The following is a 22,954-nucleotide window of genomic DNA, read 5'->3' on the forward strand; positions in this document are numbered from 1 at the left end:
AAAAACAATAGTATGAACTGTGTAGCATATTGCGCTACATGAATGTGTACCTGTCTGTGAGTGGCGTGATGACCAGTCTGTTAGTGTTGCCCAGGTATTCATAGCTGAACTGGAACTGGGCGTCACAGATGTTGACATAGCAGTGGCTGGTTTCGTCGTCCCAGCGATGGCGTAGCTGGGACAGCCACGCAAACGCCTGGCCTGTTGTCACCTAAGAGACGCATACAGTGACATCAACAGGAGGCTCTTCTGGCTTGTTAAATGCCTCATTAGACGAACGTATGTATCACCTCAGCATTACCTTCTGACTTATGAGATTAGCGACCACATCCCGAGCATGGACATCGATGGTGCAGATGGTCATAATTTTCTGTCTGTCTCCAGGAGTTAAATCTCCAAGCAGCATGTGGATGAGTGAATTCAGCTGTGTGATCTAGAGAAGAAGAATATAGCAAAAGATAAGTGAAGAAATCTAGCAGAGTGTTCATCCACATCCAAACCCTAATCTTTTCCTGGTATAGAAGCACTACCTGCTTTTTGTTGTAGTCTTTGAGGGCTGTCTCAAATCCCTCCTCCACTCTCTCAAAAGCAATGCCCACATCTGTGGCCCACCACACCTGACTACCAGTCAGCCCAACCTATGAATGAAAAGAAAGCAGATTATGTGTGTACTTATTAAATTTAAGCAGTACATTTACAGACTGTGCACCTTCAGACCTGTGCAGGATAGTCAAACAGCCACTGGTCTCTCGGTTTGTCCTCATAAGCAGCTACTGCCTCCTGGATCTCTTTTTGAACTGTGCAGCGCATGGTGCTCTCCAAAGCACTCAACCAACACTCTGCCTGAAAAAAAAGAGTCAAAATTAAAAGAGTCAATTAATTTAAAGAAAATAATCTTATAATATATAATATTTGGGACTTATTTAGATGATAACATGTGGCAGTTGTATACACAAACAAGTATATACATCTGGTAGGCTTTAAAAAAATCTGAGAATGTAATTTGAAAAATTATGCAATTAAAGAATACAGCTTTCAAGTCTCATTTAACTTATATTTGCTAACACAGAAATCCAAATTGGGTTTTCATATCACCTGTCCTTCACAGACGCATGGCTCAGAGAATGGAACATATTCCCCCTCTCTGCTGTACATCCCTATAGCGATCGTCTCCCCATCCTCCTCCCCTCCTCCATCTCTGTCCGAGTCCCTGAAGCGAAGATCTGCTATGTTGTCAAACAGCTTCAGCAGGTGTCTGGTCACCTGGGAATCACAGGTTAACAGATGTGTGTTCAATTTCTATTTTAAAGGTTGTATTGAAAAGAATCAATGTGATGTCTCTCATCCTTATTTTTAATGTAATTGTTCTGCTCTGTAACACTAAGACAGGTTTTGAAGACAATATTGAAACAATACCTTTTTCATATATTCCCTCTAGGAAAATGTAATTACATTTTTTTTTTTATCCGTCACCTGTTTGGGCTGTGTTCCCTTGGAGACAATCTCCAGCAGGTCTGACGCAGAGACAAAGTAGAATCTGGGGAATGTGAGTCTCTTCGTCTCCAGGTATTCTGCCAAAGCCTTCTCGCACACAGACAGCCTCTTCTGCAAGGTCTCCAGGTTCTCCAGGAAACCAGGCTGGTTGGTCACCTCTACCACATTATTGTTCTGCACCACCTGAGTCATCAAGCTCTGGGTGAGAGAAGAAAAAAACATATTATGAAAATATTAGTAAACACAACATAAATACAGGGTGAGATGGATGAACTGTATGCAGGCTTGTGCTCTTGTGTATTGTATATTACCTGGAAGTCAGTGTGTATTCCCTGGAAGCGCTCAGCATCGTTGGCCAGCTGGCAGCGGATGTCCTGACTGTTTGTGAAGATGCTGTTGAGGTGAGCCCAGGTCCTCTGTACAGACATCCAGGAGGAGATGACCAGATCAGCCACCATCAGCTTCCTCTGCCAGCCGCTCACCTCCGCCTGGAAATACTCGACGTACTTACTCATGAGGATGTTCTGCAGCTGAAGCTGAGGGAGGATGGATAAATTAAAGAAAGAGCTTAGCATGATTGACAGATGATATTTTAGAAACCTTTTTAATTCAGGTTGACTGATATATTTAATACCTTTTATGTTCCTGTGCAATATTTTTGGGCAATTACTTTTTTGATGCCAGCACTAAACATAGGCAGACTAAATAAATGAAAATCTAAACTCAATCCTGATGTTATACACCATCATTGCACTTCCAAAAATGACACATAGAAACCAGATATCTCGTCTTTATAGAACTATCAGTGCATTTGTCACTCTTACTTGGTTGTCCTCAAGTGTTTCTATCAGGTTCTCATCTGCTTTGAGGAGCGGGGTCCCTGTACTTGTGTGAGTCTCATATGACAAAGACATTACACTCCATGTCTGGGTTATTTCTGCCAAAACCTGTGACAGTGGAGCAAATATTGAATTGAGGAGGAGGAAAAATATAAAGATTGAGCAGCAGGATGACTAAAAAACTTCAAATGATTTAACTAAGAATAGTATGTATGTTATTTCTGCAGTTTAATTATCGTATATTATTGCTAATGTATTTTTTTAAAGAAGTTCAAATGACAGAATAAAGAAATTGTCAGGGAAAAAGGTGGGGATATTTTCTACTCAAAAAAGATACTTTTCTCATTTCAAAACATCATATGTTTATAATCCTTAGGTGCAGATAACCATGAGATAAACTATTACTGGCAGGTCTATGATTCTCACTTTCTCTATGGCCATTTCTTTCACAGCTTTGTCCACAATGTTTTTGACCTCCTCCTCGACACGGTGAAGCTGTAATTCCAGCAGGTCCCCCAGGGTGGTGCCTTCTCCCATCACAAACCTGACCTGAGGACCAAAAGGAATAAACCAGAACCATGAGTCTGATCAGATTTCAGATCAGGATGATTGGGTTCAGTGAACTGTGCTGGTCATTTCAGGCCTGGACATGAGCTGGCAGGATTGTTGCGTGAAGGCAGAGCACATGAAGACAGGATTAAAGAACTAAACTTAATATAGAGGCTCAAATCAAATACAGTGCAGAACATGATGACTGATGAAACATTATTAACCCAGACAGAATGAGACAATGTGAAGTAGAGGCTGAGATAATCTCATACCCGGGTGGTGTTCATAAGCTGTTGCCAGTGTCTCTCTCTGACAGCAGAGTTCTGCAGCTCGTTGACAGCTCTCAGAGAGGTCAACAGGTTCTTCACAGTGGACTCCAGGCCCGTGTAGACATCCCACACCCTCACCTCCTTATCCAGCATCTTCATCTCCTTTAACACGCAACAAAGACAGTCATACATAATGAGATAAATTAAGTCAAGAAAAAAAAAATAGTATTTGAACATGTAAGCTTGTCATACTTTGGCAAATCGTCTGAGCTCCATGTCCATCTGCTCAACATTGATCTCTTTCCAAGGAGTCTTGGTCCAATCCTCAATACTGGTCTGGCAAAAGAAGAGAATATAAACTTTTAATTTGTGATTCTATAATTAATGACTGTTTTCTACTACTATATAAATCTTTAATTTTAGGTGAAAAATACATAGTAACATGGTTGCCTGCAGTATGTATGCAGGTCCTTCTGCCCAGAGCTAATGGTTTATTAAGGAGGCTCAAACATAGCTGATAATTGAAAATGCCCGTGTTTGTTTTCTGCACAGCTACATAAAGAATAAAAGGGTTATGTATCTTCAATGGTCTTATAGTTTGATTAACGATTCTATTCTGTATCCCCATGCATCACGATGGGTTGCATCCTCAATTTTCTATTTTGCTACACATGGCTACTACATCAATGAAGACAAGCAGTCATTTAAGAATGAACCACCTTTTAATTATTTAGAAAGTGCTAATAAATCAATGTCAACGTAAATGTCTTTACATAGTAAACAGTACTCAATAATCTATTATGTTCTGTCACTGCATCGATGCAGAATCGTCCGCCTCGCGTTTCATTTCTACACCTCCAGAGCATACCTTCACAAAGATGACCATGTCCCAGACTGCTTTGACCAGTATGATGTCAGAGCGACACTGGCGCAGTTGCTTGTACTCCGGGAAGCTGACCTCGAACAGATCAGCTGTGTCCTGCAGTTTTTTCATTTCTGCCTCCATCACTGCTACTGCTCGATTAGTCTGGAGACAGAAACATTTTGAAGTGGCTTAAAATTAAAATTTTTGTTTTATAGATACTATTTTATCAAATACTGGAGGGTAGCACTCTTCAACAAATGAAAGTACTTTTGTCTCCCACTGCACACCTTATCAGTCAGCTTATACGGCTCCTCCACATTGATCTTAAAGATTGGTTCAGTGCGAAAATGTTCTCTGAACTCGTGCTGCTTCACCTAAAAATGTAAATAAACAAACACATTTAGGATACCATGAAGCGACAGTTATAATGCATGTCTGCCTGTTGTCAACTGAACACACTGTGGTGTCAGTCATAAATAATGCAGGAACGAAACAGAGAAGGTTTATCAGTCACATATTGAGCTCTTTGTATGGGGTCCCCTCACTGACATCCAACCCTGCTCACACACAGCCTCACCTCAAAGCGAACACATTTTCTGCGTATAACTGAAACTTCATTTGATTGCAGTGGAGCCACTTCATGTTTTACTGTGAAAGCAATTTTCTTCAGACTCTTCCACTTCTCGGGCAGCTCCTGTGTGTCACAAAGTGGTCAAAAAGTGAAGAAGATAATGATAAATGTTCATATCTGCCTGCACTATTCGTATTTGTGCATCGGTACACACTTCTAGCTGGTCGTAGACGCTCTCTGGCAGCTGCTGTTCGTAGGTCTTGAGGAGTTCAGCGGTAGACTTAAGAGGTTTGAAGTGCTGTTCGTTGCTGATCTGTCTGTCTCGTATGGCCATGAGGTGGCCCATGATGTTCACAAGGCCTGCGTAGTCACCGTCAGTAACTTTGTCAGACAGGCCGTGAGCCGTATCCTGGAGAAACGAGGACAATTCTCTCACGCTGCGGGATAGAAATGAAGGACAGCGATGAGATGTTTTAAAATGCAGAGGATGGATACATTTGATTAAATTAAATGAAAAGAACCTCTAGTAGCATTATAACACTCCCTAAGCTGAACATATAAAACTAAGGAATTATTTCAATTACTTTTTAGACCTAAGACAACAATAAGTATAGTTACTTTACCTATAGAATTACAATAAGATAAGATATCGAATTGTCAAAAAAACGTATCGTTCAGGTTATTTATTTATTTTTTTTGTTGCTCGTCATATCAAAGTGGATAACAAGTATGGCTTCGTTAATATTTGCCTGTGCTTGTTCATGTGTGTTTGTGTGTGAGACTAACCTCAGGTTCACGTGGTTTAGCAGGTGCTCCTTAAACATCCAGCTCCACCTCTTGATCACATTCATGAGTGTGTGCTTAAAGGGTCTGATGTCGAGCTGCAGCCAGCCACAGAACACCCTCTTGTCATCCATCTTGCTCACTCGTACATACAGAGACTCAAACAGATTGATCTGCAATAGTGAATATATCAATATGAAAATACATATTACACTTTGGTCAAATTATTAAGGGTAGCGGCTGTTCTAAGTATAAATGTAAAAGCAGACCTGTTCTTTAAAGTTGTCCAGTGTGGGTGGGTTCTTTTTCAGCTCATAGTCAGCATACAGCTCAGCTTCCTCTGTGCTTAAAACGTGGCCATATAGCAGGAACTGCCTCATAAATTCAGACCTGTGAAAGTTGAGGAAAAGAAGACTAGCTTTATGCTATCCTTGTTTATTACAATTACAAAGTTATTTATCATTTGGTTATGAAATTAAATAAACAGGATCACTTGTTCTTACAACATGTTGCGGGGCTCTAATTCAAAATGGGCTTATTATGAATAAAAACAATGAAAGTTATCAGTTTCAATATTTGACATGTTGTCTTTGGGCTAATTTCAATCAAATGAAAACAGGGTTGTATATGTCAACAAGAAATCAGACATATTCATTCATCAAAATCATTTCCTGACCTGTCATCAGTCCAGAGGTAGCGGTAGCTCGCAAATGACCCCTGATATTCTCTGGCCTAAAAGAAAAAACAACGGTCATCCTAAATCCTCATAAGTGATCACCTAGTGTTGTTAGCCAACAAACACTTACAGTACCTTAGAGATAGATGCCCGTGCACGTGAGCGGATTACATGACACATTTCCGATAAATCCTCAAATTCATTTATGTCGGTCTACCAGATGAAAAAGAAAAAAGGTAGCTAGTTTATGACACCAGTTTTGTGAAAATATTTGATTCTAAACAGATGCACAGTGTAATTAATCTATATCATACTCTGTACAGCACCTGATAGTTGTCCAGCTGTTTATGCTTTGCCACCCTGGGAATGAAGGATGCCAAGTTGGTGATGTTTGCCACCATCTTATCCACAATATCATAGAAGTTACCCCCTTGGCTGAAGTCCAGTGGAGGTTCAAAAGTCATTTCATTGCCGTTGAGTACCAGCTGGACTTCAAACAGCGGTGTTATGCGCTGAGCTACATCTGTGTTGTCCATGAGGTACTGCAGGGAGCAGCGTACTGCACTGGTGAAACCTGCCAGGATCATGCGGTCCACATAGTCGGTGTAGGCCTGCCACTCAGTGCTATACAGGTCTGTAACGCCCAGCAGAGACTGGTTCTCCTGTAGCAAAGGGGGACATTGATGTTTTAGAGAGAGGTAAGAAGGGAGAAAATAACATAGAAGAAATGAACGTGAGTGAGCTGTGCACATTTTTCAGAGTAATATTGTTAGTAAACCTGGAGCAATTTGTGTATTTGCTCCCCTGTACTGGAGATAAGAGAGTGCTGTTTGGAAACACTCTCTTCAATGTCAGAGAAGACGAGGAGAGTAGAGCCTCGGTTCTTTCTGGTGATGAAGGCACGGTGGCTAAATTTCCCCATGAGGTCCTGGATGGCCTCCACATTAGCTTTACTCTTCTGGACACGACTAGAGATGCTCTGTTGATAGAAACAGGGGAATCTATTACAACCAGCCACACACACAGTTACTTCCAAACTTTGATAAAAAAAAAACATTTCATGTGCAATCTTTTCCCTTTCATATAAATCTAATCCTCTCGCATTTCTGATGCCGCTCAGAAGCATTTTCTTTTCAGTCGTTTCATTACGTCACTGACAAGAAGCTTCCTCAACACGCGTCTTGCATGCTGTGAAAACTGATTCATGAAAGGGAAGCAACTTCATGAATGAACTCTTAATGATGTGTAAAATTAAAATGTGGACGCTGCATATAAGCAACTAGAAACAAGGCTAAGCAGTAAATCTAGCAGTAGTGCAATCCTTCTCACATTATCGATATATATATATGTGATTAATTGTTTTAAATTAATTACAAACCCTCTAATTAATTAGATTTGTTTAATCAATTGAGAACACCAATTCCAACACAAAAACAGTCGAGACAGTTTATTTAGTTATATGATTTGAATATGCTGAGATTCTCACAAGTCCGCACAAGATGATTACCTTAACCAGGTCTCTTGTGCTCTTAATGTAGTCCCATAAGTCGTCCTGAGCCCAGGTCAGGTCCCGGAGCGCTGGATCCAGCTGTCGTCTCGTCCCATCCATCTCATCTTTCACCAATCCCAGCTCTACAGCAAGGATGGTGCTGTGGAGCTGGTTGTACCACTGGGTCACCAAAGCCATAGTCTGTGAATACTAAAAGCAACAATGCATCATTAATACTTAAACACTGGATGTTTTTATCCTACTGTATGTAGAGCCATGTAGACTAGACTTAAACTGTAATGTCCCCAAGGGGAAATTCTTCTTCACAGCACTGTACAGGTTTGACAGCAAGTACAGAGTGTGATGTCCCAGCAGAACTATGTTGTAGTTCATGAATATGCTCCTCACACCATATCCAGTGCATCACTAGGAGCTTTGTTACCCACCATGTAGAGTTGGTCCCGTTTGGAGTAGAGATGGAGGGCTGCTTCAGGAATGTTTGTGCTCTTCAGCATACCCAGATACTTCACCTCTCTGAGCACTGATGTCAGCTGGAGAGGGAGTGGAAGGGGAGAAAGTGTTAAAAACTTGATGAATCCAAAGTTGAGGTTTGCTGTTTTTACTCTAATTTATACATGTTAATAGCTGAGAGACAGATAAAAGAAGGTCTGTTAAATATGGTGACTGTATCCCTTAGTGAAAGTAGCCTCTTTGTACATACTGCAGGACTGAAGTTGACCTGGAACAGGCCTGTGTCAGTGTCCAGTGTAAGCAGCGGTTCCTTAAGGTGAGTGTGACAGATCTCCTCCAGGCCCTCAGTCCACTCCGAGAACATCTCCTCGTCATGCTGATGCAGAACCTCCAGAACACGCTCACACTTCTGCAGGACATCGTCTGCTTCGACACAACCAAGAGGCCTGGGAGGAAGAGAGAGCAAAGACAAATAACAAGATTATAGTGGGATATACTTTAAAAATAAACTGCAGTATGGGACACTATCTCAAATGATGCCAGTTACTTTGCAATTATCCTCTGAGCCCTTTAGGAAAAGACTGCAACAAATATAAAGCTTTTCAAGGGTAAAAATGCTGTTTAATAACTCTCTTAGAATCATCAGACTTGATCGACAAAACACATTTTAATTTGCAAAACACAGGACTTACTGGACACTGCTCCAACACAATAACACAATCAAACTATCCGGTTGAGACATTCCAAACCAAAATGACACTTGAATTGTCTTCTCATTAATGCACAAGTCAACATGAGATCTTCTGAATTATAGCTGTTACGTTAGATAACTCAGTGTGTGTGTGTGTGTTAAGTACGGGTTGTACATACATATGGGCAAGTTGGCAGAGGTTGCTCCTGTTGATGAGGATGCGAGTCCGAAGCTCCTGGGACCATTTGAGGTTGCCTGCTACAGACGGCATGTTCTTCCCCAAGACAGTACAGCCTGACAGCAGCTGAAAAACAAAAATCATTTTGTTCCGCATGTTTAGCTTTGTGAATGAATTAGAATACCATATGTGTCACTTGCACCAATATTCAATAACTTATTCCCTGTGATACTTCTTTCCGTTCAGCCTTTCTTACCCCGTCTCTGTGTTGGTCAAGTATTAATTGACAGTGGTCTACTTCTTGGCTGAACATGGCCAACAACACGTTGTAATTTGGAGAAAAAAGCTGGTGGATTCTGGGTCTCTCAAGCAGGGTGCTGAAAATCCTTAATAACTGAAAGGGCATTAACGGACAAGAACATGCATATGAAGATCAAGTAAGTAGCTTTTTTCCTAGAAAATAAAATCTAGACTAATACAAAAGTAATGCCGCTCATTCATCACTTATGGGCCTCCATAAATGTGTGGTGGTGACTGTGTCTGCAGAGAGTTCTGTCTGTATTTTAATGTTTTAGTTGACTCGGGATGTTTCTGCGCAGGGTTTGGATGTGTTTCCAATGAGCCCAGGAGGTGGGATCCAGTTTGAATTTTTTGTTTACAAGCAGCAACAAACATTGCTACTACCTTTCACCGTTCAGGTAGAGTGATGTCCAAAAATAAAATTGTAATTTACTTTGGAGATTTGTTGGTTTTAGTCTAAACCACCAATGATTTGAAATACACTTATGACAAAACATGTTAAAATTTTACACATGTCGAAGTGCAACTGTCCATCTTGTCCCTGCATGATCCAACTATATATGACCTAATCCAGTTATAGGATTGTTGAAAGGGTACAGGTGTAACAGACAAACCTTAAAGGCTGACTTCAGATTTTTGGAGTGCTGGAAGGCCAGGTTGAGGACAGTACCCAGCCTCTGGTCAAAGTCTCTGTTCTGATCCATGAAACGCCAGTAGTAATGCACAAAGTCCTGCAAACAAGATAGCATAAGACAGAACATATGGCTATCGTAGGTCCCTTCATGATAAAAAAGATTTAAGCTTACTTGTATAATGAGGTACATTTTATCATATTACATTTTAATTCAATACTTACAGTTCTCTTAGCTGAGTTGAAGAGTATTTGTCAAATTTGACATATTTCTGATTTAGTTCCAGTTTTTATTAACAGAGTTGCACATAAAACTGTCATTAAATATCAGTAAATAATCTAGTGAATGAAATACTGATGCACTGACTTATAATGAATACTCACACAGATGATTTATGTTGCTTAGCAACAACCCTGCTTTTTCAATAACCATAGTGCTGGGCTGAGAAAGGACATCTAATTGTTATTTTCATTCGTCTGGCATGCATGTCTATGCCACTTGTAAATCTCTGTGAATACCAGCCTGTTGGGTATCAAATAATTAAATAGTAGTGTAATAACTGCAGTCATCCCACTTGGCCTCACATTGGTAGTGTAGTCGAGAGGGTCATATTTGCTTTCTCTGAGGGTCCGCCAGCGGTCATGAAACTCCTCACTCATGCTGAAGACCATCTCACTGAGGACTTTCCCTCTGGATCCACCCAGTTCAACCTTCTCCAGTTTCAGAAAGTCCAGTGCTGTTGCAAAAATGTCCTACAGTATAGATGAGGGGAGAAAAGCCACAACGAATTATTTCATGCTTTTGAAGAGTTTTTACCAAACAAACACATTTCTAATCTCCCTTTAAAAAAAAAAGAAGAAAAGAAACAAAGAGCAGTTTTTTAATCTCATGCACCTCAATCATATGCAGTCTTTCAATTATGCGATCTGAGTGCTCGAACACAAGTGTAGCAGGAAAATCCCACAGTTTGATGGTCTGATTGTGACTGTAGTACTTGTGGATCTGCTGGCGGTGAGTATGGAACAATTGCTTGAAGGTGCGCAGTACTGAGATTGTTATCTGGACTCTCTCCACCCCTTCCTCCAGTTCCATCTTAAACAGTTCTTCAGGGATAAGGTAGGCAATAGCCTTGATACAGACACACACAAATGAAGCGGATCAGTTGTTTAAGAGACTCATTTCTGTTATTCTGTGTCCTCCTTTTTTACATAGAGTTGAATCACTGTACCTTTTCAATGATCAGGTTGCAGAATTCCTGCATTATGACCACCATGCGTTTAGGAGAGCAATAGTATTTGGAGCGGCTCCAGATGAGACAGAGTGTGTGGAAAAGAGGTGGAAACACAGAGTCCATCTGTGGGAAGCTTTTCTCTTCTAAGCTGCTGATCAGTCTCCTCAGAGGTCGGAGGTACAGATCTATGTCAGAAGCTTCCAGCACCGCTGTAATAAACACAAAAAATGTATGGATGAATTGTTCCTGATTGGAGTTAATTTAACAGAATCAAAATTATTCAGCAGCTGAACAATGTGATAACTGAGTTACCTACGAATAAAAAATTAGCATGATGGCACGCAAAAAGGCAAGGAAAGCTACAAGTAATTGTAGAGTAAAAGTAATTGAAAAGGTTGTGAGAGATTAGATGATAGAATGAGGACATTCATTCATTACCACTGACAAACGGAGAGTAGTTCAGACCTACCCTCATCAACTTGGAGGCAGACATCCTTGAAGGAGGAGTAGTAACTGCTCTTGACTCTTCTCAGGATCTCCATGACGTTCTTTACTTTGGAGCTCCGTATCTGATAACAAGGACTTCATTTTATGATGTGCAATCATTGACAACATGCTTAAGTACACCTGCATCATCTAGTTAACTTCAATACAACATCAATTCTAGATTTATGAATCAGTCGAAAATGGATTTACATTTTTCAGAGGTGGGCTAATAAGGTAAGGGGTGTTTGAGACCTGACAATATTATGTTTTTAGGTGTTTTCAATGTTTACACAAATATCCATGAGGATGAGAGACTATTAAAACACCTTAGTAAAATATAGTCAAGTACAAGACCGCCACTGACTATGCTGATAAATACAACTGACAAACAGAAACAAAAAAATAAGAGCAATACAAAAAGGCTTTGACATTTTAGCTCCATTGATATTTCCAAATGTAGACATTTCATGTGGGATAAAATGTGCTTTTAAAAGATAAGAAACAAAGTCCAAGAATTAAAAAAAACACCTCTTTTGCTGGTACTTTAGGAACAACAACTTTAGTTTAACAGTTGAAAAAAGTTTGCCTCTGACAACTCCTACAGAACCACTGTCATACTTGAGACTGGATGCCCAGCAGGTTTTCCCTCTGAGTGGTCCAAAACTGGAGCTCCACGTTGGGGCCTGGGTGATCTCCCCGGAGCAGCACCGTACCAGAGTCTTTTTTCAGGACATTCCATATCTGCCCAGACCATTGAACTATCAGAGTTTCTATAGAGTATAACAAGCCATGGTCCAGTGGCCAGCCAGCAGGGCTAAAGGAGACACAGAGTGAGGAAACCAGCATGAGGGGAAGTGGCAATAAAGGCCTAACAAGGTTAAAGTGAAGTTCACAAACTTCATTTGGTATAATCATGTTATTCTAGATCACATTTCATTACATCGGATTAAATCTCGTAAACGGATTTGACAAAACCAAACCATAAACCATGCATGTCTTATTTGTGCAAAACGTTAACAACATACCCTTTAATGACTTCATACAAACAGGACATACGTTTGTACAGTCTATTACATGCTAACATTATTCTCTAAGAAATGCAATAGCCCATGAAATGTGCCCAGCTTATGCTTTAACACAAAGTAGCATGTTGTTTCTATAAAATTTTAGTGAGAGATGCTCTTTTCAAAAGCATTGGTGATATTCATACCTGTTTAGCAAGCCTCTGTCAAAAACCACAGTTAAATAGAAAATACTTTACTGCTGTGGCGTTATATCCCCATTTTTCTGAAGCGTCCTGCATTAACTTACTTTCATTAAATTTATTTTATCTGCTGTATCAGTAAGAAGTGTAATTAGTTCCCTCTTTGTTTATTAATTTGAAACTTTGTGACTGACTGTTTAAAGTAAACAGAGATGGCCCAGATACATATTTCCTCTTTTGCTTACTAAATCCTTGCTTGTATTGTTGTCCTTACACTTTATTGATCATCAAGGCCGATTAACGCGTACAAGTTAAAATGATAAAACCTTAAAATTCGGATGTTTATATTTGTTATTTGTTTGTTTATATTTATTTATATTTGTTCCATATTTTATATCGCGACTGCGTCACGCGGGACAAATACGCAAGACGTCATTTCCGGAGAATGTTTAAACTGAACAGTTGAAAAATTTTACGCGGATTAAAATTGTTTCACTACTCAGCCCAGTTATTAATGTTTACATTCAGTCGAATATTACAAAGTTTCGCTGCAACGTGGTGCTTACGTTAACGTAAGTAACTGTTATTTAAATATCTCTGTTATTTGGATAGCTCTGTTATTTGGATAGCTCATAAGTTCCACACAATGTAATAAATATCTGAAGGAAAAATGCCTGTTAGCTTGGCAGTGCAAACTAGTGTGTACACACTGACCTCAGTATAATATCTTGAGGTCGTGCTCTTTCCACACTTAGTGGTAGTGGGAGCAATGTCCGTCCTTCAGCGTGGCCTCTCAGGGTCACCACCCTGTTCCTCAGCTTCTCCAGGTGCCTGTGGATGTCAGTAGACACCACCCGCGGCCAGTCCTCATGATTCAGACCGTAGGACAGCACACACACAAGCACCTACGCAGTACAGTACACACATTGTTTCAAGTGGACACAAACTGTATAGCAACAACAACAACAACAACAACACACACCTCCTTTTTCATGTGCTATCTTCTGTGGTCGGAAATACACAAACACACACACTAGCCCACCTCAGATATCACCACAGGTAGGTGCTCCATGGGGTATCCAGGCACTTCGCCCAGTCGAAATTGGTGTCTGAATCCTTGGCGGGCGATCCGCTTTACACCTCTCTTTAGCACACACAACAGTTTGGTCCTCCATGGTGGGGATGTCTTTAAAGATGCAAAAACCGTAGGAATGCTTTCAACAACATTGAAAGCACCAGAAATAAGTAGTGACTTATTTCAAAGAATGCTGATGTTAGATAGAGTGTAGAGATATAAATGTGTTTATGATGTGTGTCTGCTTGTTTTTCTGTTAAATGACTAAAATCCCCATTGAGCGTGTAACTGCAAGATGGTACAACATTTATTTATTTGCCAGAAGTGAAGAATTTAGCTATTTTTTTAAACAGACTGTGTCATCCTCACCACAGTATCATAACCAAAGTGATAGTATACAACATTTCAAAGCTACAATATTATGAAAACAAGTGAAGATTGACCACAGCATGTACTCTACACTATAAACATAATTGAATTTCCTCACAAAATTAAATTTAGCCAAGATGGGAAACTTAAAAATGGATTGGTGCCTTAATAAAAGAAGCTTTATATGTATCAATGTATGTCTGTGTGTATTTATTACCGACCAATGTGTATTTCTTACCTGAGCATCCCCTGCATGCAATGTCCCTCCAGGCCCAGTGAAGAACAGCAGTCTATTGGTCCAGATGTGGTCCAAGAAATCCAGTATAATCTTCTGGTTCTCTTCTGCTCCAATGAACCGGTTCCATTTATCCGTCTTTACTCGCAGCACACAGAAGGCCTGCTCCCGTAGGAAGTCCACCCTCTCGTCTGACAACACAACCCCAACTTTGAGAGAGGGCTCCTGCGGGACACGCACTTCTCCACTGCCTAAACCTCCACGGTTACTGTTGGTGCTGATGGCCTCAGCCATGAAGATTCGGCTGCCGAGAAGAAGAATAAGAACAAATGCCTAATTCAGTATAAAGTTGGATGTGAGGCAGGAAAAGTGGAGTGAGGTAAATTGTACAAATTTGCTTCAGTCCTTCTTGCCAAGATAAGAAGCTCTTGCTGTTTCCCTGATCATAAATAACAATGATGCACTCTTTTCTCTGCCCCAGCCTTGTGTCTTCTGTTCTTCAGCTCTGAAGGCTATAAGCTGGAAAAATGATACACACCTTGATGGATAGGTTGACTTGTCACTGTGACAACACTGGAGGCTGTTTGTGTTGCCTGAAAGGCCTGCAACCCAATCCTGTAACCTGAGCGTTCAGAGGAGGCGCGTCGACAGGGACATCTACAGGACAGGTAAGGACTTTAAACCAATTGTTTTTTTATGTTAATTTAAAAAAACAAAACAAAAAAAAACTAAAACTATATCTCACATATAAATGAGGTCTTGTTTGTACTCTCCCATACTTAACTATGCAGTGTACATTCTCACCACATGAGGGCAGTATGGTGCAGAGTTTCTGAGTCTATCTTGCAACTGTAATCCAAAGTGACCCTCTCCATGACATCCTATTACATATGTTTTGCCATTTATATGAAAACATAGAAAATTGGACATTTCACTAACTGTGTTACTTGAAATACCACAGCAATGATTACCCTTTTAAAGATCCGGAAGTTTCTGAGTTTATCCCTAATTCATGGATGTAATTTAACATGGGCTGACTGGAGAAGACAAAGCTTTTCTGGGATGTCTGACATTTGAGTGCATTTTAAACCTCATGACCACATATTTTATTTGTTATTCTTAAGGATTATGTAATACCTTACAGTACAAACAGACGGTATAAACAACTCTTTTAATAGAGGTCTTGTAAAAAATGACTGCAACTCCTCATCTCCAGTGTTCCAACATAGTCCATAAATACATTTTAACCATTCCCCATGAAATTTTACAAGATTTCATTGTTCATACAACCACTTCATAATCTCTCCTTTTTGGCAAACTGTTAGCTTTTAAACATTTTAAACAGTAGAAGGGAGGAAGTGAATTTTTCCTTTCTGACATATTACTACTTACCGGTAATTGTATGAGCTTTGGCAGTTTGTGTCTTTATTTTTAACATTTGTGTTCAGCATTGATCAGCAATAAATGTTTTCCATTGTTCAAACCACGAGCTACACGAGCCAGTAATCCATGGCTGTTCTCCATGGGAATTTGTTCTTCCGAAATCTGCAGTTCCATGCCTTACTCAGCGTGCATATGTGAAGGCGTTTTGTTTATGATTCCTGAGTGTATTTACAGGATTCATCTTTATACATATTCATTTTCACTTTTTGTGTCATTTAACTTGAATAATTTTCCATCACATAATAGGTGAGGGAGCAGGGTTTTTTTTTTTGGATAGATGACCGTTTGTGTTTGTACGATTATATTCTTACAAAAGTGTGTGATTGAATGTGCGGGGCTTTTGTGTGCATGACTGTCCAGAGCCCAAGGCAAGTGAGTGTGTCCCTTGGGTGTCTCCACAGACACACTGTATCTAAGCCCATTTGAGCCTGCTGACAGCAGGAGCATGACTGCCCATCTCTCTGACCTCATGCCCAATGTCAGCTCTGCTCTGCAGGGATAGAGGGATGAAGGCCAGAAAAAGAGATCTTTGGACAACGGGGGATAAGAGGAGCAGGAGAGGGAGTCAACGGAGAGAGAGAGAAAGAAGGAGAAAAAAAAAAGACAGGGTGTATGCTGGGGTGGAGAATGAGGAGGGGCAGCGAGCTTACAGAATACAAATGAGGCAGACAACAGGGTGATGAAGGAGCAGAAAAGCAACAGCAGAATAGAGATGTTACACTTGGCCAGCTTTTGGTGATAAATATCCAAGAGTAGTTCTGAACAGTCATTGCTGAGTAATGTAAACAGGAATGGAAAAACGTATCCTCGGGCAATATTTAAACTCCATCTCTTGACTGTAGCTGAAATATCACCTGTAAGTGGCTGTAATATTCTGCTCCAGTGTAGCATAGCCAAACAAAAGCGGAACTCTTTCTTTTATGATATACTAGCAATGTAGTTTTAACCTGAAGCATCTTTCCCATCTTATTTTTTCCCCCTTGTTTCTCCACCTCTCCTCCTCACTCTTTCTATTTGCCGTTGCCATGACTACATGTTGCTTGACGATCAGTCTGCCGCTCTTGAGTCCGAAGCTTCAGCCTGGCTCTCTCACTGTCTCCCCTTAACCGCTCCTCTCCTCCTCTCCTCCTCTCCTCCTCTCCTCATCACCCTTTCCCTGTCCTCAGTCAGGGAAGGAAATTACATGTAGATGAGTTTGAGGTCTCAGCTGCACACTTACACACAAATGTACATACACACACACACACACACCATGACGACCGTCATTTCTTCAGGCACTGAATGTTTCGAACAATTCCCCACTTTGGTACCACACGCCACAGCCTTTTTTTTTTCGTTTTGTCTTGGGGTCTCTGGGGAAAACGACCATATTTCTGAGGCAGTTGGACTCAGGGGAGGCAGAGAAAAGGATGAAAAAGACAAAGGAGGAAAAAAGCTCGAAGAGAAAGCAGAAAGAAAATGTCACCAGGGAAAATAAAGAAATTGAGACAGTAACAAAGATGGCACATATACAGTCTCTCACAGGCACACACACACACACACACACACACACACACACACACACACACACACACACACACACACACACACACACACACACACCACACACACACACACACAGACACACACACATATGTAATGATCATTTCAAAGCTTCCCTCCTGTTGCTGGCTGACTACCCAGGAGATCCTACTATGGCTTGTGATTGCCATGTATGTGCCTGTGTGCATGTGTCCAGATGGCATTGACCAGCCGTCCCTCCCAGGGTAGATGAAGTAAATGGAGCGATTACAGTAATGACAGACACACACATCTGTTTCATACCTCTGCACGGCTGCCAGCTCTTTAGGAAACACACCGGCAGAAACAAACACGTACACATGGACACATGGGGAAAAAAAACTCTTGGCTGCAGTGCTTGGAATTTGTTACAGCAAACAAGCCACATAATACACTGTGTGTTTTTACTGATGCTAATGTTATTTGCAATTTGCTGTTTAAGTGTGGGAAGTAAAAAATGGGAAAATATGAGAAGCTAGTTGACTACCAGACACTTTACCAAAAATGTCAGGTTTGATCGAATGTGACCCCTCTTGTCAAGGTTGCTCTGCTTAATCCCTTTTACTTTCTCATTCAAAACCCCCTGATACGGTTTCTCTGCAGTGCCCCTTCTTTTCTTGTCTTTTACAGTCCTCTCTGCAACTTTTTCTCTTCTCCCTTTCATCACTCCTATCTGACCGACTTAAAAATTGCCCCCTTCTTTTCCCTCTATGTCCTTGGTATTTTTGTCCAACCAGAAATGAGTGAAGAGAGGGGGACAATTCGGGCGAGACACAGGGGGCAGAGGTTCTCTCTGTAGTTTGGAGAAAAGGCAGAGTGTCACCAGAAAGCTCTTTCCTTATCAGACCTCTCCTTTGTACTGGAAAGGTCTTTCTCCTCTGAGGCAGGTCCATGTACACAGGGAGAGGTTAGAGATCATGGACAATCTCCCAGCATGTGTGTGTGTGTGTGTGTGTGTGTGTGTGTGTGTGTGTGTGTGTGTGTGTGTGTGTGTGTGTGTGTGTGTGTGTGTGTGTTTGTGTATTGAAGCCTGAGCCTGCTCTCCTCTGTGTATATCAAGTGTTTGCATGATTGTGCTGTCCGTGTCCGGTTGAGGGAACCTCATCAAATTTTGCTCCGAAAAAAGTTGAGTCCATGCTGACCACTTCCCGGATGTTGTTCACTTTGTCCTCACTCTGTGTAAGAGAACACTCTCGTTTCACTGGCAAAATACTGCAGTGTCCCTTCCAGGATCTGCAGATGCAGTATTTTTGGTTTAAAAAAAAACAAAAAACAAAAAACAGACAGCATTGTTTTGTGCTGTGGTAGACGCAGGTAGTTTTTTTCTTACAGCAAGTTCACCTGGGCGGGAGGCTCTCTAGAGGCTCATTAAGCTTTGCTGAGACAAAGAGATACGCTGGAATTTAAAGTAAAGTACAAAAACCTTTCCCTGTATTTCTTTGGTCTCCAGTCGCACTTTAATCCTGTAGATGGGGCTGTTTCTCTATCAGGTTCTAGAGACTGTCCTCTAGATGGTCTAATTCAAAAATTCTCCCATGCCTCATCCTCTTGTTGCTTATGAATAGCCATATAACTCTGGGGAGGCATGTATTATGTGTGCTTCTTGTCAATAGCTGAATTGGATTAGGCATAACTCCACTGTGTGCATATAGTAAACATATTGCTATAGGTCTTCACTTGGAAATTGCTACACATAAACCAGTAACAATGTGTTTGCAGAGTCAGGCTCAGACACACACACACACACACACACTGAACATCTCTTGGTCTTTGACAAAGAGAACGTATTGTTTCTATTGATTTATCATCATTTGCCCACCTCAGAGATATTAAGACCATAAAACAATAAAGGAGGAGTGAAATACTCCTGGGTAACCGCTGAACAAATATGAATTACACATTTCTGGTCATGTCTGTTGGTGGAGAGCGTTTTAAGAGCAATAGAGCTGAAGAGAATGAAAATATCTGTATTTAACACATTTCTGTAGCTCAAGTGATTCTCTTGTGCAGAGCTGCCTAACCTCTGAGACACTGAACTTGCTGTTGAAGCCTCCTCATGAGCTTTCACATTCTGTTGTTAAGTTAAATGCGGTTAAAGTAGCTTAAATTTCCATCTTCCCTTTAAAATATGTTTGAGAATAAGACACACTTATTACCTGTAACACCATCCTCCTTTCAAAGACTATTCTGCTTTTGTCTGATCAGCTCGACAGTGCTTGGCCATCACAAATTTGAGGATTTTAATGACGGTAGACAGAGGGGAAATAATAGACTGAGGTCACCGCTGATTGAGATTGTTAGGCACAGAGTCTGAAATGTCTGCTTTTTGGTTCTATTCATTCACACTTACTGATGTGGTAATCAATTAGTTTAATGTTGCATATAGGTTAAATGGGGTGCTGCCCAATGTCCTTATTAGCAAATAGCTACTTGTTCCTCTAGTGTTTTTGTAAGGAAGGCAGACAGTTTTTCTCTCTAATTCTTTTGGAAACTCTCAGTAATTGTTAGGTCTGTGTAGAGTTTAAGCCACAGGCAGGGTTGGCTGATCAGTAGAACTGGACTTTAAGTTTCCCTCTACACAGTTTGTGCAGTCTGCTGCAGGGATCACTTGGATATTACTATCTTTTTTATGCTTGACTGCCGAACAGGGAATTTTCTCCCCAATACTGCAAAATCATGGGTAGGGATTAATGGTCCTGCGTAAGGAAATTACAGCAGCATCCTTCTCAGAAATCTCACTAGAAAAACACTCATAAAACATGTAGCATGCTGGCTTGCAGAATAACTCTGACAATTGCAATCATCTGGGGTTTGATCGTTTGGTCCAAATCTTTGGCCCAGACTTTCATGATCCCCAGAAGATGAATCCTTAGACTCTTGACTTTCTTGTAGAATCACTGGAAACTCAAAAATGATACTCTGTCCATTAAAATACACAAGTAACGAACTGGAACAGATTAACTTTTCATGGTTTCCATAGGGTGAATTTGTTTGACTTAAGTTGAAATCTGAATTACCATTGGCTTTGAATATAAGGTTTGCAAGAATGCTGGATAAATTGCCATGAAATCCGGTACAGACATTAATGGCCTCATGATGAATTCATTCAAGTTATCATGAAGTACAGTCATCACATCAAACTGTTAATTTGTCTATTTATTTGTTTTATGACATAAAATACTCCCACAAGCTTTAAATGTACTCTAAAAGGTTGGTGCTTATCATTAAACTGTTAGCCATGCTTAAGTTCTAACATAAGCTGTAGAAACTGTTCCTGGTAGACCATGGCATGTTAACTGTCAATTGTGAGCATGTTAGCATGCAAATGTTAGCATTTAGCTTGACAAAGCTGCTGTGCCTCGTGAAGCTCCTAGCAAGGCGTTTGACTCTTAGTCTTCTCTGAGCTTTGTAATGAAGATGGAGCCCAGCTATAAAACAATTTAAAAGTCTAAGAATCTAAGTGTAGCTTTTAAAAAAATATGGAAATTGAGATGATGCATGAAAACACTCGCATGCACACACAAACAAAACTGAATAACATCGATCTGTGTTAAGCTTTGATCTGTGTGTGAGAGCATGCCATGGTCGATCGATAACTTTAATTCAGCCTCCAGTGTGTGTTTGCACGATTCTGTCTCCCATGCCTTTCACTCCTTTACACTTTTCAACCATACGCGCGAACACACACACACACAAAAACATATTCTCCCCTTTGTCAACCACTCACAGACAGAATTAAACACACACACATACACAGCAACGTGATTAGGTGAACCGCAGGGGTTAGGCCTAATGACAAACAAACTCAGCGTGTGCACAAACACCTCTGCTTCTCAGATGAAATATAGATTTTCCTCTGTTCCAAAAGCTGATGGGTATTAGGTGAAGGCATGTATGTGTGTGTGTGAGATGTGTTGGTGTGTTTGTGCGAGCGTAATCCTGTTCTCCAGATTGTTTCTACGGAAAGAGGAGGCACCAGGGAGAAGCATGTAAGTGAATGGACATTGCTTTGTTACTGTTAAAGACCCTCTCCAGGGAAACTGTGTGTTAAATAACTATGTGCTTTCTACTTGTGTGTGTGTCTGCGGTAATATGTGTTTCACAAACTTTAAAGGGCTACCATCTTATTCCAAGGGAAATGCATTGGTTTTGGTACCCATGGGAAGTTCTTCAAACTGAATCAAAATGTTCCCAAAACTGTGTGTGTGTTCAAATGTGTGATTAATTACATTCTTTGTTATACTTTGTTATATAACATATAGTCTAAAGCCAAAGCCCAGTTTGCCATAAAAAGGGCTCGAATCCAGCAGTAAATAAAGAAAAAGCCATTTGGCCTGATGCATAGGTGATATGAAAAGTATTCTTGTAATGTTCAAGGCACTCTGCTTCAATACATTCACAAGTTAGAGCTGCACAAAGCAATATGTTAGTAATAAAAGTGGATGGCAATTTATGTAATGTAGAAGGTTATACTTGAGGTGTCGAACTCGCAGAGAATTACCAAATGTTAAAGTTCCCCTAAGCTCTACTGAGAGTTTAAGCATTGTCAAGTCATTGTGTCCTCGTTTTCACAGCTTGCATTCTGACTTTAGTGAGTCTCAACTTATCTTATCAATTCAATCTTATCAAAAGGTAATCTGTTTTGAGTAAAGAGGTAAACCTGGTAAACCAGTGTACTATCTTGCATCAAACTTGGTAAGCAAGGTTAGCAGTGGAACATTAAGCAGCCATAGAGGTTTTCTCTCCGCAGCAGGTGGAGACAAATTAGTGACTATGAATCAATGTGTACAATAAACACCCATTTATTTAAACAGATTCAACATGCTTACTTTGAGGGTATTATAATTCTAAAAGCCTTAATTTGTTGTGCTGTATAGAGTGATTAAAACAGTTTGTATCATACTAACACCAACGTATCTATCTCAATTCAGTGGGCAGTTTTTACTGAAGGAATTAAATATAACATTAATGTGGAGCTGACGTTTGTAATACTTTGGCTAAACTGTCTTTTATTTAATATTTCTAAAATACTTAAAATATTAAGTTATAGTTTGATTTCTTTATCAAATCAAATGTATAAATCTGATGTCTTTATTGCTGTTTCATCTCCAAACTTTGCTTTTTAAAATTCATCACTTTACATTTCACCCACCTAATGATTTTATCATCAAAACCATGATTATTTTGCAAGCAAAGGGATTAAGATAAGTTAAAACTTTTATTATAATCCATAATCAGCTTTACTTTCATGCCAGCAATCACTTTGTAGCAGTCAATTTCAGCTCTCCCTAATGTGGGGGATCTTATTTTGGAATTAACTCTTAAACTGTTCCAAACCATCCAATATCAGTGTTGGGATGTGGGTCATTCTGCGTAATTGCGTGCTTGTGTTTTAACATGATCAGATAACTGTAGGTTAAGCAAAGTGGCTGTCTGGCACAGGCATTCTTGATTATCTTTATTTATCCCTCCCTCACTGCCTCCCACTGTTTTGATTCCCACTAACACACACACACACACATACACACACACACAAACACACAC

At 40.3% G+C, this 22,954-nt stretch overlaps 1 protein-coding gene across 1 annotated transcript in view; it reads right to left on the minus strand.

Moving 5' to 3' along the window:
* dnah9l (dynein, axonemal, heavy polypeptide 9 like) overlaps positions 1-11,580 on the minus strand; it is a 33,374-nt gene extending 21,794 nt beyond the window's left edge. The window contains exons 1-31 of the mRNA XM_061044415.1: positions 11,508-11,580; positions 11,036-11,247; positions 10,702-10,935; positions 10,392-10,559; positions 9,790-9,906; positions 9,132-9,269; positions 8,877-9,001; positions 8,257-8,452; positions 7,982-8,086; positions 7,554-7,745; positions 6,825-7,025; positions 6,373-6,708; positions 6,182-6,259; positions 6,047-6,102; positions 5,640-5,760; positions 5,374-5,543; positions 4,802-5,024; positions 4,594-4,710; positions 4,304-4,390; positions 4,020-4,178; positions 3,404-3,487; positions 3,155-3,313; positions 2,760-2,882; positions 2,319-2,441; positions 1,806-2,030; positions 1,474-1,692; positions 1,096-1,263; positions 718-843; positions 531-638; positions 302-433; positions 51-211 (exon numbers count right to left, since the gene is read on the minus strand). Coding sequence (XP_060900398.1) covers positions 51-211; positions 302-433; positions 531-638; positions 718-843; positions 1,096-1,263; positions 1,474-1,692; positions 1,806-2,030; positions 2,319-2,441; positions 2,760-2,882; positions 3,155-3,313; positions 3,404-3,487; positions 4,020-4,178; positions 4,304-4,390; positions 4,594-4,710; positions 4,802-5,024; positions 5,374-5,543; positions 5,640-5,760; positions 6,047-6,102; positions 6,182-6,259; positions 6,373-6,708; positions 6,825-7,025; positions 7,554-7,745; positions 7,982-8,086; positions 8,257-8,452; positions 8,877-9,001; positions 9,132-9,269; positions 9,790-9,906; positions 10,392-10,559; positions 10,702-10,935; positions 11,036-11,247; positions 11,508-11,580 — 4,736 coding nt within the window. The remainder of the gene's footprint in view (positions 1-50; positions 212-301; positions 434-530; positions 639-717; positions 844-1,095; positions 1,264-1,473; positions 1,693-1,805; positions 2,031-2,318; positions 2,442-2,759; positions 2,883-3,154; positions 3,314-3,403; positions 3,488-4,019; positions 4,179-4,303; positions 4,391-4,593; positions 4,711-4,801; positions 5,025-5,373; positions 5,544-5,639; positions 5,761-6,046; positions 6,103-6,181; positions 6,260-6,372; positions 6,709-6,824; positions 7,026-7,553; positions 7,746-7,981; positions 8,087-8,256; positions 8,453-8,876; positions 9,002-9,131; positions 9,270-9,789; positions 9,907-10,391; positions 10,560-10,701; positions 10,936-11,035; positions 11,248-11,507) is intronic.
* Positions 11,581-22,954: the final 11,374 nt, after the last annotated feature.

This window comes from Labrus mixtus, chromosome 8, assembly GCF_963584025.1.
Source record: "Labrus mixtus chromosome 8, fLabMix1.1, whole genome shotgun sequence".
NCBI classification, from domain to species: Eukaryota; Metazoa; Chordata; class Actinopteri; order Labriformes; family Labridae; genus Labrus; species Labrus mixtus.